Below are 17,378 nucleotides of genomic sequence, written 5' to 3' on the forward strand. Positions count from 1 at the left end.
GGAGCTGTTTTTCTATAAGTGGGTCGCCATTTTTCTTTATCCATATGCCCAAATACTGCAAAACTAACATTCCCATCAGCCTTAGCTGTACTTTGTGTTTAGTGCTAACATGCTAAATTACAATGGTAAACAAACATTATCCTGCTTCCATCAACACGTTAGCATTGTCACGGTGAGCATGTTTGCATGCATACTGATGTTAGCATTTAGCTCTGTTTGGGTGTGTTGCTCCTTTGTAGGAGGGGCGAAGGGCATTCGTCTGTGCCAGGAGCTTGTTGTCTCATAATCCGTCGATATGACAGCACTAAGTGGGTAAAAGGATGAATGAATGAGTTTATTGCCCTTTATATTCTTTTTTTTTTTAGAGAACAGTCACATGAAGGTCATTGTTCAATATTTCCAGAATAAACCGCAGATGGTTAAGTTTTGAATGGGGTTATTATTGTGTCAACACAAGACTTGCATTACTTAATCATTTGTTTTAATTTTGTGTTAATTCTGGAGGATGTCCCATTTAGGAACAAGATTCTTTAAATACACATGATAAAATATTCATACGCAGGCTGTCTCATACCCAGAGGGCCAGACATGAAAGTATTAACAAAAAAAAGTTACTTCCACTGCTGCTCTCTGTGGAAAATGGATAATATTGTTGAAGTTATTAATGTTGCGTATGATAAGTGGATATTGAGGGCTTCAGAAGGATCCTTGGGGCTTCGCCTCTGTGAGAAGCCAGTGAGACGGCTCGGAGTCGGCCGTGGCTCCGTCGGTGCGCCCTCGGCTGAGCAGGGCAGTTAATCAGGGCTCAGGGTTACATCAGTGATGTCAGCACGGTGGGCTACGACCGAGAGACGCTTCCCTCCTTTGTGAACTCAGCACAGCGTCTCCAGAGAGCAAACCTGCATGTTTACTTGCGTGTCTGTGCGTGTCTGTATTTACACATATAAGAAGATATATCAGAAAATATCAAAAATAAAACTGGAAGACAAATGTAAGAAAAAGCTGCTACAATAAGGACATTCTTACTAGTGAAGCTTTGAAGAACTTTGGGGGGGGGGGCAGTTAAATTTCTTTCTGTTAAACAGTTAGACATTGGATTAAAGTTAGTGGAAGTCCTCACAAGTATAGTGATGCTAATAATCAGTGGAGGATGTAGCATTCAGATCCTTAAAGGGAACATTTGACACTTTTTATGTTGATGTCTAATCAGTGTTGATGGTAAATGTAGTCAATTAAAGCAATAATCCGCAGTGCGTGCTATATTGACAGAGAAAGCTGAGTTCTCCTACTTGGGAGCCGGGCCGACAGTACCTTCATTTACCAGGATGCATTGCTGCACACAAGCCTCTGACTCCCAGACTCCCCCGCCAGCCGCATCCTCCTGCTCATCCAGCCTCGCCCTCTCTCCCGACACACTGTAAAATGTATCCTCGTCCATAACATCCTCTGCCCTCATATGTTGGGATGACATTTTCGCAGCTGTGATAGTTTGCAACACAAGCAAAAAGAACACAGAAGTTCTGTTTTTTTAGCGGCATCTAGAGCATGCACCCCAGAGGCAGAGACCAGAAATGCAAGCTGAAAAAGCACCTGGAGTTCTTCCTTGCATCCAACTACGTCACTGTCACGTCAAATGACGGCGCTGGATTCAGGTTTGGACATCCACATAAAAGGTGGCGAATTTTCCCTTGAAGTAAAAGAACCACTTCAAAAATACATGCCGGGGCTGCATTTATGTACAAGTTTAAAATAATGTTTCACTCTCGTCCCTGTATTCATATTAAATAAAAGTTGGATGTGACTCTGTCAAACTGTGGTAATTATTTAATGAAAGTCAGTATGTAGTCAATTTTAGGTGAAATTAAGAAAATTAAGATGTTAATCTCGAATATTGCCTCATCTTTTATTAACTGCTCATGTGTTTTGAATGAAAAATCTCAATATGCAAACTAACTGCAGCAGTACTGAAGATTAGTTCCTAATTTCTTTCCCCCACCGCTAAAAGTGTTTGTGTGAGAAAACTCTCAACATGTTGTTGAGTAAGCAGTGAACTTGTGAACTGTGTAAATACGTGTCTTTATTTTGTTTGTGTGTGTCCACTGAGTGTGTGTTTGTGTGTGAGGCTTGGTCTGATGACATTATCAGGGTTGGTAATCTGCTCTGTAATTGCCTGCTGCTGACACGGCAGTGAGGCTGATATGGCTGCAGAATAAACAGACTGTTAACAAGTAGAGGGAGCTCGTCTCCACTTGATCCGCACGGCACAGCGTGACATCTGGACTGGACGAATCAGAGAGAGAGGAGAGAGATGCATAAAAAACAGCAATGTGGAGGCAGAGAGAAGAGGGGAGTAACGCTTGTGAAAGACGGAGAGAGATGTGGGAAAAGGAAACTAGGGCCGGTGGAGAGATCTAGAAATTTATTGTGTGAAGTTTCCCTCATTTGCTTTTTTACTCCATGTCAAAATATAATCATTCCACCAACTGCTGCTGTAAATGTATTTTTTTAATCACTCTGCTTTCTCCAAGCCTTTGTCAAATCACACAAATTAAACCAATTGCATTGAAACAGGAGCGAATTCGCAATAACTGCAGCCACCTACGCGCATGCATCCACACGTTCATGCATTCCCACAGACACAACCTCACAAACACTTGACGTCCGTGCCAAATTTCAGCCTCCTAGGGCGAAAAACTGTGGCCGCCAAAGGGTGGGGACATTTTTGTAGACGGACCAACCGACAGAGTGAGACCGCAGCTAAAACAACAAACACATTGAATGCCTTTCTATTAGTTCATTGTGTATCTGCGTGTGCTGTGAAGGAAGTCTCTTTCCAGAAGATGCACACAAATACACGCTACAAAGTATAGATGGTCCAATGCAATTTGTTTTTGTGTAAAACATGAACAAATACATACAGTACGGAGAAGGAATGCCATTAGCCAGTCTGACAGATTTTCCAGTGTAAAATATTGCCAAAATGATGACATTTTGCTAACTCTGGCTAATGTTTCACTCTCTGCTAGCACCAGAGATGAGAAATGTGCAACTCTCGTCTCTTGTTGAGAGATGAGTTGCACATGCCCACTACCTATCGGGCAGAATGTACAGATCGGGGAGCGAGTGACACATTTTGTTGTTGTTGTTGTTGTTGTTCCAGTGTAGCATGAATGAGCGGATAAATGAGTCGACCACCCAGTCAACCAAAGACGATGAACTTGCTGAAATGTTCACACATGTCAGTAATTGATTTGGGAATAACTAGTTCTTCTTCTGCTTCTGAAATTTGATAGACCAAACAACTAATCGATTAATCCAGAAATAAATCTGCAGATTAATTAAAACAATTGTTAATTGCAGTATTAGCTGACAAGCAGAACATTCATCTAAAATATCTTGGAGGTGATTCTTTTGGGACAATTTGAGGACAATACATTGCTATAAAACAGAAATGAACAGTACAGGAAAGTTTCAGATATTGTTTAATGCTGATATTTTGGTGCATTTTATAACTGTTATTAATAATTTGACAGCAGATAGATGGCAGGGAGAGAGAGACACACATTAGGGAATGAAACAGGAAACAACACAAAATAGAGGAATGAGTGGAGAAGTAGAAAGATATGTGAGAGATAGTGGCAAACAGAGACGGGGAGAGATAAAATAAATGAGACAGAGGCTGGGAAAGGATAAAGGGAGAGATTCAGAGTGAAACAAAAGGCCGTGGAGGGAGAACCACCAGAGATTCAGGGAGACATAGCGAGAGGAACGAGACTCTGGTTAATATGAGAACTGTCCCATGTGAAATGAAGCATATGGGCCGATTAGGAGCGTCTCTTGTGAGTCCAGAGGCAGGCTGTCTGGGGTTTCTGTGCTTTCCTAAACCAGCCGTCATCAGAGATACAGATTAAACCAAATATGGAACCTAATGGTGAAATGATTTGTTTTGGTCCTTCTTAAAGTAACAGTTTATTTTGGGAAATATGCGTCATTACTTTCTTACAGAGACTTTGATGAGAAGAACAATAACAAGCTCACGTCTGCACTGTAAATATGGAATGACAGGCAGCGTCCAAAGACCGAAATTGGGGGAAACGGCCAGCTTGGCTTCTTCCAAAGGTAACAAAACGTATACTTTTCACTATGTTACATCTTGTTTGTTTAATCCGGAATAAAAAGTGGTGCTTTCACAAGGGGTTATGTGGGGAAATTGGCCAGCGCAGGGTCATTCTTGCTAGCTGTTTCCCTGTTTTCAGTGTTTGTGCTAAGGTAAGCGAACTGACTGTAGCTTCATATATAACGGAGAGACATGTAAGGGGTATCAATCTTTTCATTGGACTCTTAGCAAAGCAGAAAGTAAGTTTTCCCAAAATAACAAATTATTCCTTTAACATAGAGGCCAAAAACAGAGAGAACAGCAGCAGAAAAGTCCTGAAAGAGAACAAGAAAACAAGTATTTAAAAGATCTGTCTGTCGTGTTGTGAAACATCACAAAGTAATTTTAAAGGTACTTTACTGAGAATAAAAAAGGCTAGACGGGATCAAGCTTTAGCTCCGTTTGTTCTGAAAGAAACAGATCTTATCCTGCTTTGTGCTGTAAACGTAGCACTCAGTCACATTATATAAAAATAAAGTGTTGTGACTGGTAGAAGCTGCCAATTTTCTTGGCAATGATTGTATTTGTTTACAGTAATCACCCTAATATCTCAAGATGAATGTGTCAGAGATTTATTGATGTCAAAATGCTACACGTAGCGACTTTAATTAGCTCAGCAAGATTAAAAACATGACTTTTCATCCGTGAAAGACGTCCATCAGGATGCTCGAGTGAAATCATCCAGCATTCAGTTAAATCATCAGTTCATTCAGTCTGGCAGCGCTGCCTCGGAAGATGAAGTATGGCGTGTACTTAGCATTTTGACTCCTTCCGATTCCATTGCCGTCAGAAACATGGATAGAGCATAACAAGATGATGGACGTGTTACACAGCCTGCATATTGAAAGATAATAAAGGCAGCTGAAGCATTCGTCTTTGTCATCTCGTTTCTCTCCGACATTGTGTGTGTGTGTGTGTGTTTGGTGCGAGTTGAGTAGCGGTGCAGACCGGCGACGCCTGAACCGTTATTGTTTAACACATCACTCTGAGCTGCAGGAAACACTCTGATTGGACACAGTCTGGGTGCCAATATGTCTGTAGGTGGATGTACAGCCTGTGTATAAATATCCTCATGCATTTATGTGTGTGTGCACATTGTGGACAGTGATGACTTATCATTGGTACAGTAGATTATGTCTTTGTAATGAAGCTCCATGATTGGACAGTTGAAGGAAACATCAGTCGTCCCTCCACGTCTACATGTCTGTACCTCTCCCATCCATTCAGTACTGCATGCATAAGTCAGTTCTTCCGTTTCCTCATTTACTATAACTACAATTCCTTTCATCCCCCTAACAATCCATCAGTCCATCCTTTCATCCATCTATCCTCCTACCCATTAATTCATTAATTTCTCTACTCCTCTACACCTTTTCTGTCATATTCCTTGCTTTGGTTGTGGCCATAGACTGTATATAAGAAGTGGACGTAGTCACCGTGACATCACCTATTGGTTTGTGGACAGCCGTTTTGAAGCCTTGAGTTCGGCATTTTGGGCATCGCCATCTTGGCTTTTTGCATACCCTGCTTTATGGTCTATATGACTCTGAATGAGACCATAATTTACTAAATGAACATCATTTTGTATTAGAGAAGACTTGAAACTAGCGATTGAGACCATAAACTCATGTCTACGATGTTTATTATGGTAATAAATCAAGAGAGAAGTAGGGTTTTCTCATATACTTCCATACAATCAGACTTCGTTTTGCAACTATGGAAGTCACCCCTGCTGGTCAATAGAAAGAATGCAGGTTTAAGGCACTTCCAACTTGGCTTCACTTTTCAGACCTGGAGGTCCTTGAGCAAAAAACTGAACCAAAACTCTTAGAAATAAAGGTGCTAACTAGAACCATGCAGGGTTCTTTTAACACCTATGCTTTTATCAATCATTAAAGAACTCTTTCTTCCAAAAAGGGTTCTTTGGATCTGAAGTAGTCTTACAAAGAACCCTTTCTTCAGAAGCAAATGGTTCTGGATAGAACCCCAGCCCTTCAGGAGGAACCCTTTTGGAACCCTTATTCCTAAGAGTGTACCGTCCACTGTAGCTCTGCTGCCTAACATGTGTGAATGTGTGAAGCTCTTGTCCAGAGCTCTATAACAGACGCCATTCCTCCATAACTCAGATTCCTTCTTTACCTCATGACGTTATTACTCCATCCCCTTCGATTCATCCTCTCCTTCCTCCACCAATATCTGCATCCTCCCCTCTCTCAATCAATCATCCATCCATGTTGCTATTCTTCTTTCCCTCCATAAATCCATTTATCATCGCTCCACTCTCCATCCCTCCACATCCCATCCCGTCTTTAATATTCCTCCTGTATTCTTGCTTCCTCTATACTTCTTCTGCTCTCATGTTTCTGACAATCCCCCCTGTCAGTCCATTCCTCTATCAATCCATAAATCCATTCACAAATTCATCATTCATCTTTCTTGCATCCCTCCATTACTTTTGCCATCCTTTCCATCCATTCCTTCTCTCCTTTGTCCACCAATCCATCCATCAGCCCGTTACTCCATCTCTCCAGAAATCCATTCTTCAATTTATGCCTTCACCTTTCCTGCATCCACCAGATTCTCCATTCTGCTGCACCTCTTACACCCATCTTTCCATCAATTCCTCCTTTCAAAATGTCATCAATACCTGCATCTCTGTCCTTCCTTAACTCCTCACATCTACCATTCGTTTCCTCCCTCTTTCCCTTGTTCCAATCTCCACAATCTCATCCTTTCATATCCCATCCATATTCCTCCTCTCCTTCCTCCACCAATCCCCCAATCCCCATATATTTCTATCCCTCTATCGCTCCATAAATCCATTAAGCCATCTCCTCATTCCTTCCTTCCTGCATCCACCAGATTCTCCCTTCTTCTGTACCTCTCTCCTCGCGTCACGAATACATGCAGCTCCAGGCGTAGGCCCAGATCCACCTCCGGGCCTCTCCAAAAACCAGAATAGCCCTGATAAGTCAAATGATGATTCTGTCTTAATGAGCTGTGGAGAGAGAAGGCGTACATTAGCGGCTGTATTGACGCTGTGACTCAGAGCCCGGCTGTGTGTGTGTGAGAGAGCCAGAAAAGGACTCACTCTTTTGTAACGAGACAGATCTGATTTGGCCGAGTGCGCAGGAGAACACGCTGATGATGACAACGGTTAAACACACACACCCCACCCCACCCCCCCCACCCCACCCACACTCTCACACACACATGCGGTCTTCCACCCTTCCAATTACATCCCTTTGGTTAATCTTCCCTATCGCAATTGTACTGCTGGCAAAATGACAACCTTCTGGGCTGTGAGCGTGATCGGTATTATGAGTCTGCTTTTGAAAACACCTCTGTTTGTGTGTTTCTTTATCAGCATCTTATGTGTTGTTTGTGTGCATGTGCAAGTCTGTACGTATTTGCACGTTTGCATCTGTGTGTGTGTGTGTGTTTGTGCTGTATGCAAGTCTGTTGTTTTTCTGTTGCGCTGAGATTATTAGTTCATTAATCGTTTAGTGATTTGATTCAAATTCAAGATTAACGGTACCCTGTGGAGTTTACTTGTACTCGGATATGTTTACGTTCTACATTCGGTCCCCTTGAGGCTCAACAAACATGTCAAATGCGTTTCCTTCCTGATAATTTAGCAAAGACTGACTTTTGGAGGCACACTGCTACAATTCTTAGCGTATAATGCTGCATACAGACAGACAGCAGCACTGCACACAGTATTTGTGAGTATATACCAGTATATGTTGTATGTGCTTATGTGGTTTGACTTTGTCTGCTGCTGTTTGTGCGTTTTATATGTATTTATCTGAATGTGTGTGTGTTTGCCGCTCCCTCACCGGCCTTTACTAAATGACACACTGTTATCACTGACTGGGGTACGGCCACTCAGACTCACCACAGCTGGGTTTTACGCCACACTTGGCTCCAGATCACCACGGCTCGGCTAGTACTAATGATAATGAAGCAAGTCGCCCACAGCAATTAATGCACTTAGCTACTTATGATGATTAACTGTGGACCGCATTGGATTGAGGAAGTTGATAAGCTGCCTCCGAACACAAACAGGTTAATTAGTATCTTCTCTCGGGTTGAAAGAGGTTTCAGAAGGAGTTCATGGAAGAAGTGAACAGCTTCATTTTGTCCTTCAAAGCCTCTGATCCCTTCAAGAGTGTGAACATTTGTCCTGGTTCTATGCATGTAAGGAGAAATTATGATGAAGACATCAAAATGAAGAGTTGTCAATGTGAATCTCTGGAGGCTGAAACGCACAGGAAGGCTTTCTCCTCTCTCTTCATCCACTTATGACGTATCCTGTCATGTAATTATCTGCCTCGCTGGATGACTTGTTGAGCCTCCTTTTATTCTTAATCATGTAATTTAGTTACGGTTTACACTTTCCCGAAGGCGTCTGAGCGCGATGTGCTGTGTCACTGATCTGCTCTGCAGCTACAGCATGCAGATAAACAATCAGGCAGAGCCGTAATCAAAGTGCTGAGAAAGGGGGCGTGGTAGTCCTGAGCATCTGCATGAGGCACCTTCATCATCAGCGTAGTTTGTTATACATTGTCTGGGTGTTTGTGGTTGGTTGTAACTGGATGATTAGCTGCCTCGTCCCTGAAGGATTCTACCAGAATACCAGATCTGACTGAGTGAGGGAATAGAAATGTGTTTCCTCGCTGAAGTGCATCTTTTATTCACAACCTCAGACTGTGTAGCTCAATACCACATGCAATGTCTTAACAGGCTTCTAATCTCTAAGATGACAAGAAGATCTTCTTAAAACCCCTGAGGACATGAGAAAAACTGTAAGAAACCTCACAGGGGAAATTCTAAATGAAAATAAAGAAACCCTAAACTCAACAGGGGGAAAGAATGGAATTTTAAAAAGTCCAATAATTATGTAGCAAGTCTAATATAAGAAATAGGATAAAAACAGAAAATAATTGGGGAATGGTTGAATATACAACAGCATGAAATCTCCCCAGATACTAAATACATAAAATAAAATAAAATCTTCGTCATCCTCAACCCCGCCATATTGACACTGTCACCATTTATATCCCACCAACTTTTATATTTCAATGTTTGTAAAGAAGAATAAGTTTCATGCACAGCAGCAATCTGGAGGACATGCAGACAAATCTTACTATTTAAATAGGTGTTAAAAATATTTCATTTTATAAAAGCAGGAACCAGAAAACAACAACTGTAAATGTTTGTTCACTAATTCTAGTCAGATAATTTCATCTTCTAAATCTCTCAAATCTTTTCAATTATTCATTGTTGAGTTTGGAAATGACCTAGAATCTATTAAGCTTATTATTAATAATAAATGTGTATTTAATCTACTTGAATTATCTGAGTAAGGTGATCCACTTTGTTTAAATTATTTATTTATTGCTTCTGACTTTTAGGGTTAAGTTTATTCAAATACGAGCATTATGTCTTTTTTTCTTTTTGTATTATGATAAGGATGCAATGCATGGGAATTCTAAGTTTTATATTATTATTGATAAAAGAGCAAGTTCAACACTATTTCATGCTAGTTAAATTAGAGTTAATAAGGGTGTCATCTGACAGCAGCTGGGAGTAATAAAGTTGTGAGTTAATGTGCTCATAGCTGGAGATCATGACGCAAAATATCCTGCCATTTTTTTTAATTAGTATTTCTCATGCACATTTTTTCCCTTAATAAACCTCGATTGTGCCTTTGTGGTCATAAAAAGATAGAAAATACCACATTCCTTCCGCTCCCTCAGCCAAGTGAATAATCAGTGCTGTATATATTACACCTCAGGGTCAATACCCAGCCATTCTCTGAGGTCATTACATTTCTCTCCTCCTTTCGTCCTGATGCAAGTTTCTTCCATTTCTGCTGCTCATCCTCTTTCTGTTTTCTCCATGCCTTCCTCCGTCCTCCTCCTCCTCCTCCTCCTCCTCCTCCTCCTCCTCCTCTTCTCTCCTCCACAGCCCTGTTGTTAGCGGACGGTAAGCTGCCCATAAGCATCTCCACTAACCATCTTCTCTCTGTGTGTGTGTGTGTGTGCTGTGGTTTAAACATCAGCCCTGAATTTTAGGGTCTCGGTTGCATGATGTGAAATCTCAGAGGACGACAGTTTAGATGGTTTATTTTGCTGCCGATGAAGATTTTGAGTCATTACTTAGAGAGGTTTGATATAAATAAACTGCATGCCGGCGCTGTTATCCTCCTCTACTGTCACCGTAACAAACAACACGCTCTTTTGCTGCTCTCTCCCGCACTTAATGATGGATTTTCACGCTAATCAGCGGATTTAATTAATCATAAATCCATAAATCATGTTCTCCAGTCAAGAGGAAGGTACAAACACCTGATAACCGTCAAGATAAAAAATCTGCAGGTCCAAAATTAGAAATGTAATTACCTTTGTGAGATTGTGTTATTATTTTTTTTCTCCTTCCTTGTCAAGGAATTTGTGTCATGTAGATGGTGCAGCACGGAGCAGGGGAATGGCTGGATAATACATTTTTAAACATGAGCAAAAGAAGTCCTGTCAGGACTTGAGGGTGCACACTGTCTTAGGTGTGTAATTGATTTAGCTTAAAAGTGTGTGTGTGCCGGAACTCATGCACTGGTATATTATGCATGCCTCTGCATGTGTGTGTGTGTGTGTGTGTGCGTGCTTGCGGACACTCGCTCCTATCAAGGGGACCGGGCTGTGATCTTTAATGGCAACGTTAATATTTAATGGTAAGCGTGTTGTCAGCAAAGAGCAGCAGGCTGGGACTCGGGGCTCGTATAAGAGATGACAAGGTCTCTGCACCAGGTGGCTCAGTGGGGGTGTCACACACACGGAGCGGGATGAGAGGCCCTTTGGATGCACAGACGCTCCTTCTTGATAGAGTTTGACAGCACAGAATTTATGTTGTGGCGCTCTTTGTAGTGTGCGGTGCACTCAGTAGCTCTGTGAAGCATTGTGGCTTCCTTCTACAGCAGAGCCACCCAGGACACGTCTGATAGGCAGAAAGAGGGACTGATCAGGTCTTAAAGAGTACTGACGTTGAATGGAAGGCCTTGAAAGTACTTGATTTGTAACTGTTGCTTCAGCTCCGTCATACAGTCAGCCCTTTACATCCTTGTTGTGAAACCTTATGATGAAGATTTTGTGTTGATATAGCATTTAAAGGGTCATTTCACCCAAATCACAAGAAGTAGTGGCACAAAAGTTCATTCGTGACCTTTGAAATAGTCCACTTACTGTTTCTTTTCCTGGAGCTTTTAACCACAGTTTGCTCAGTTGTCCTGGAGATGGATCTGTTGACATGAAAGCTCAACAGCTGATTCCCGTCAGCAGATCCAATGCTCATGACAACGGAGCAAAGTCCGTTCGCTGATGAAGACAGTGTGATAGAGTAGAAGGCTCCCGGGGAAAAAACTAGTAAGTGGACATTGACATTGAGACATATCCCCCCCCCCCCCCCGACCAATCAGAGTTTAGTTGGCGGGATTAGGGATGAGTCTTCTTACCTAGCTACAGTCATGAAAAGTACTGACAGAAAAATGCCGTGGATGAGATTTAAGTTGTTGTAAGTCATCTCACAGAAATAAAAACTCTTAAATCAACATACTTCTTTTATTAATGTAAAAGTATTCGCAAATAGTTTAATGTGAGAAACATTTTATAGCTTCTGTTTCCACTGAAAATGACGTCAGCGGGACGCTTCAGTCACTCACTGCTGATTGGTTGGGGCATAACAGAACAAGACAACCCCCCCGCCCTAAAAGAAGTCGGCTGACATGAACACAAAGTCATGAGGTTAGAGACGGGTATCTAAAAAAAATGGGAAAATTACTTTTAGAATTAAGTATTTCTTTACAAAGTCATATTTAATACAACCGCTGTTTAAACTCAAACACTTTTGGATAAAAGTAGAACAATGGGAAATGGTTAAGAATAAATAAAGTAATATTTGCCTTTGCAGTGTTTTTTTTTTTTTTTTTGATCAGGCATGAAAGTTTATCTAACCTTTAAATAACAAAGTTGGAAGACAACATTGCACTGATTGAGTGCGACAGACATGACTGCAGATAATACTCCATATAAAACAAATCTTGTCTCTCCGTTAAAGCCTGAAGTTTATAAAGGCTGAATACCCTCTGATGTTTTCTTTGTATGCTGCGAAGTACAACGCAACATGCTAATCAGCTGAGCATCCTCTTATTTTCATTGCCATCTTTCCCACTGTGATACCTTTTTTCATTTTTGCTCCCTCTGCGCTCAGATGTAACAGACAGGAAGATGACATCAGACGAGGAGGAAGCCAGGCGGATCGCAGAGATGGGAAAACCGGTGCTGGGGGAACACTCCAAGCTGGAAGTCATTATTGAGGAATCATACGAGTTTAAGGTGGGAAAGGTTGCTCGTCAAACGCAGCTCGATATGCCTGATTATTGCTGCTTGCACGAGTGTTTTCTATGCAGTCAAAACAGATAACAGATACATATTTCTAATTTTAGCAGTTGCTCTTTAGAGGCCTACCAACCCACAGTGATGCATTTCTGGAGATGTGGTTCATATGCATCCTCTAACCTCCCCAACCAAACGATATACCCACCATATTTGTTTCTGGCGTGTGGTTTAATCATGCATCAAACGGAGGTTTCTGCTGCCTGGGACTTGATGCCACTGCCATCATGTGGCGAAGCTCACGTATTCCTTTTGTTGAAGCAGCTTCTGAACATAAATTACAGATGGATTTCATTCTTGTATTGTTTCACACAGAGCACAGTGGACAAGCTGATCAAGAAGACCAACCTGGCACTGGTGGTGGGAACCAACTCCTGGAGAGACCAGTTCATGGAGGCCATTACAGTCAGTGCAGGTACTGTAGACACGCCGTGTTTCCTGTGTGAAAAGGATTCTATTTCATTTCATTTATTTATTCGATTTATTATACATTTTTGTAAACTACATTTATTCATCATTGAATTCAGTGTTTAACCTTTGCCTGATATTTAATGTAGGTGATGTGTATTTTTGCTTTCAAGAGCTGCTAATTATGACAAATTTCATTTGTGGAAGGTTTTAATATCCCACAGTCTAATTTGGAGACTCTTTAAAGGGGACGTGTTATGCAAAACTTGTGCACATATATTTGGGTATCTAAAGTACCTACTAACAATCATTCAACAAGCCATTCAGATTCCTCTCCCCTTCTTACGTCACAAGTAGGCTCATTAGAATATACCACTCACGGCTTGAGAACTTATTACATATTTTTCTGGCAAACCAGTCAGAGCAGACTGGGCTTTTTCATGGGTGGGCCTTAAAGAGACAGGCGACAAGAGAATACAGGTGTATTCAGATAGACAGTATGGAAAAATACTGGGTTTTTTTTACATTAAAGTATGTAAACATGTTCTAGTAGAAATCCAAAATACAAGAATGTCCTGAAAATTAGCATAATATGTCCCCTTTAAAGGAATCCTTTCCTTTTTGCTAAGCTAAGCTAACTTTCTACTGTCGGTAGCTTCATCTTTAACAGACGGATAGATGAGTGGTATCTAGTATCTTCTCATCTAACTCTCAGCATATTGAAAATCGTCGTCTCAAATCATCGGCTGCCACCGACATGCAGTCCAAAATAGTCGGTGTCAGTGTGAGCCTTCCGGAAAGCAAAGCTCTTGAAGCTCTGGAATAATCTCATGTGCGTTAAGAGAAAACTCATCCATCATGGCGGGCGACAGCAGCATCAGATCAGCCTGCAGTGCAGTCACAGCCACCGCGTAGTGGGCGCCGCGATGGCCTCGCTTCGTCACTTTGGAGCTGAAATATTAAATCCAGCGGTGCTCTTTATTTTTTGATGATCCACCCGTGGCTGAAAAATGCATGCGACTCACATGGCCTGACACTTTGAATCAGCACAGTGTCCCTCCTGTCCGAGTGAGTGTCCTGTGAGCTGCTGGGACACAGAGGACTCCCTGCTCCTCCCCCTGAGGAGGGGGACCACTTACATATTACATATTTAGCTGTTGCAAGATGACACTTTTATGAAGCGGGGCGCACAGGGAGCGCGGTTCACTTTGACAGAACAAATGGCTGGTGACCTGTGACCTTTAGGTTACGGGAAAGTCTCCCTTCAAACTCAGCCAGAAAGCCAGAATGAAATAGGTCCCAAATCTATGCTACATGCTAATTCTATACAGTAAACTATTATCATAGATACTGTTTTAGCAGTAAGTGTAAAAAACTATTATCTATACTATTTTAAACAAATACATACGTGCAGCGTCACACATTAATCACACTGCAACTGTCACTGCCAATTATGTTTTCCTAAGATTTAATACTTCTTTCACGGTGCTTAGTCATCACTTACCACTTTTTTTCCATCTGTTAGCAGCTCTTCCATTTCCTTTGTGCAGTGCATTGTGGGACTATTGTGTCCATCGACAGCGCTCTCTTAAATCAACCTTATTTATTATAGAATGCTGTCGGCCTTGAGTATACTTCATTATGTCACTTCTCCAGTGTGAACACACTACAAACTGAACAATGTATCTTGGATTTTTTTTTTACCCATAGAGTCGGTTAACAGAGATAAGTTTGGGAAATCAGCTTATTGACTCTGCATTATTAAATGAGGTAGAAATATTATGTCTGGGGTAAACTGCAGTCTGCAACCTACTAACTAAAGCAAAAGTAAAGCATATGTACAGACTGTGTACATTGTTTTTGTCCTTTGTTTTCTTATTATATACACAACAGTAACCTCAGGCTGAAATGACGCGACGTCTCACACTGAAAAATAAGTCAGTGTGCCATTTTAAGAGAATGTTGTTCTCTCCCCTCCCCCTCTCTGTCACCCCTTATCTCCTTTATCGATCCTTAATCTCGCCAACGTTTTCCAACTCTGGCTCTTTATCCTCCTCCTCCTCTTTGTGCTTCATCATCTGTCTTTCTTTTTTCTTTCCCTGTCCTATTTTCATCTTCTATCTCGTTTCTTCTTCTTTTTTTTGCTCTCTCCCTCTTCTCTTAATATTGACTTCCCCTCCTTCACCCCTCTCCCAAATATTCTGCTATGTCTTCATCCTTTCTGCTGCTTCACTCTCTCCTGTCCTCCCATTACACTTCAATCTACCCCCCCCCCCCCCCCCCCGGCCCCACTTCTCCCAAGCAGATGAGGATGAAGAGGACACAGGGGAAGAAAGGCTGCCGTCCTGTTTCGACTACGTCATGCACTTCCTCACCGTCTTCTGGAAGGTGTTGTTCGCCTGCGTTCCTCCCACAGACTACCTGAACGGCTGGGCCTGTTTCTTCGTCTCCATCGCCATCACCGGCCTGCTCACGGCCGTCATCGGCGACCTGGCGTCTCATTTCGGCTGCACCATTGGCCTCAAGGACTCAGTCACTGCTGTGGTGTTTGTGGCACTTGGTACATCTGTCCCAGGTGAAAAAATGATGACTTCTCTTTGTCAATATACAGTTTGTAATGTGAAAATCTGTCCTCTGAAGTTTTGTATATTTATGTCAGTTGATGGATTATAAGATTCTTTCATAGTTTGAGGAAAATCTGTGGCTTCGTGAGCTTTTGAGACTCTTTCCAAACATGCTTTGTCATCAAGATGGCTGATATTCTTATTTCCTCTAAACTGACATTTTCACCCGACAGAAACAATATGTCGCCAAAAACTTTGACTCTGTCAGCATATTTGTTATTAAAGGTCCTGTGTGCAGCATTAATAAATCATCACTGCATTCATTTTAAAAATAAAAAAATATATATATATGAATATGAACATTATAAACAAACAAAACCAATACAGAGAAGATTGCCAGCCTCCACTAGCCTCATTTTATATTTTGAGTGACAGGCGGATTTGGCAAGAAATTGAAGATTTGCTTCCAGCATGTTTATCTTCTTCAGGAAACTGAAAGGTCTCGGGGGAATGAGGTGCAAGGTAACGAGGAATTGTGGGAGATGTAGTCTTCATTTCTTTAAACACTGACAGACAGAACTAGATAGCACTAACGATAACATTGAATTAGACAAGAGTATTGTGGTGTTGAACGGCCTTGAAACCCTTTTTTTGAATCAGCTGTGAACGATGTATGTTCAGATATATAAAGTTTCATCAGTATTATATTATATGGTTATTTTAGATGAGACATTTCTGGGCTTTTTTTTGTTTTGTTTATACTTCCCTCTGTGGTTCAAAGTAGGCAGGACAACATTTGATTCAAAATATGATGACATCTCGCTCTCTCTCTGCAGACACCTTTGCCAGTAAGGTATCAGCAGTCCAGGACACCTACGCAGACGCCTCCATCGGGAATGTGACCGGCAGCAACGCCGTCAACGTCTTCCTGGGAATCGGCTTGGCGTGGTCGGTGGCGGCCATCTACTGGCACATGAAGGGGAAGCCGTTCGTGGTGGAAGCCGGCTCTCTGGCCTTCTCTGTCACTCTCTTCACCATCTTCGCCTTCCTGGCCATCTCGGTGCTGCTTTACCGGCGACGGGCCCACATCGGAGGAGAGCTGGGCGGGCCCCGGGGACACAGACTGGCCACGTCCGCCTTCCTTTTCGGCCTCTGGTTCCTTTACATCCTCTTCTCCAGTCTGGAGGCCTACTGTCATATAGAGGGCTTCTAAACAGAAAAAGACAAACATACAGGGGTTCAAAGTACAACTTCAGAGGTAAAAGAGTGAATTCTCACTGTGGAATTTGGGTCAGTCTTGTATGGTATGAAAGGACAGGAGAGGTAGACCCAGGGTTTTCCCAGACGCCTCCCTTCCTTCCTCTCTCTCTCTCTCTCTCTCTCTCTCTCTCTCTCTCTCTCTCTCTCTCCCTCAACCCCTTCTGTAAGGATGCTTGGAGGTGAGTATCCTGCCCTCTAGTGCCGACAGCTAAAGAAGAGCCGTCCTGAGCCTGTGCGAGTGTGCTTACAGTTGGGATTGGGTTTCCACCGAGTCCAGAAGATGCCGATGTCGGAGTGGTCCTGCATTCCACTGGAAGAGACTGCAGTCTAATACCCGGAGAGAGCTGAGTTAATCAGAGGTCTATATTTTTCTCAACATCTGACAAGAAACGACTTTTTAAAAAAAGTATTTTGGGGATAAAAATGAAGAAAAAAAAATAAACACATACACACACACACACACACACACACACACACAAAGAGGGAATAAAATAACTATTTTCTGATCTACGTTAAGGAATAGCAAAATATTATATCGTA

At 42.0% G+C, this 17,378-nt stretch overlaps 1 protein-coding gene across 11 annotated transcripts in view; it reads left to right on the forward strand.

Moving 5' to 3' along the window:
* slc8a3 (solute carrier family 8 member 3) overlaps positions 1-16,791 on the forward strand; it is a 90,449-nt gene extending 73,658 nt beyond the window's left edge. For 4 of the 11 annotated variants that reach the window (XM_076108524.1, XM_076108522.1, XM_076108521.1 and 1 more), the window contains 5 exons: positions 9,765-9,805; positions 12,439-12,546; positions 12,922-13,039; positions 15,317-15,589; positions 16,415-16,791. In XM_076108524.1, coding sequence (XP_075964639.1) covers positions 9,765-9,805; positions 12,439-12,546; positions 12,922-13,039; positions 15,317-15,589; positions 16,415-16,791 — 917 coding nt within the window. The other 7 variants (XM_076108520.1, XM_076108526.1, XM_076108529.1 and 4 more) reach the window with 7 other exon arrangements.
* The last annotated feature ends 587 nt before the right edge of the window (positions 16,792-17,378 follow it).

This window comes from Anarhichas minor, unplaced genomic scaffold (genome assembly GCF_050575085.1).
Source record: "Anarhichas minor isolate MPS153535 unplaced genomic scaffold, ASM5057508v1 ptg000040l, whole genome shotgun sequence".
In the NCBI taxonomy this organism is placed as follows: Eukaryota; Metazoa; Chordata; class Actinopteri; order Perciformes; family Anarhichadidae; genus Anarhichas; species Anarhichas minor.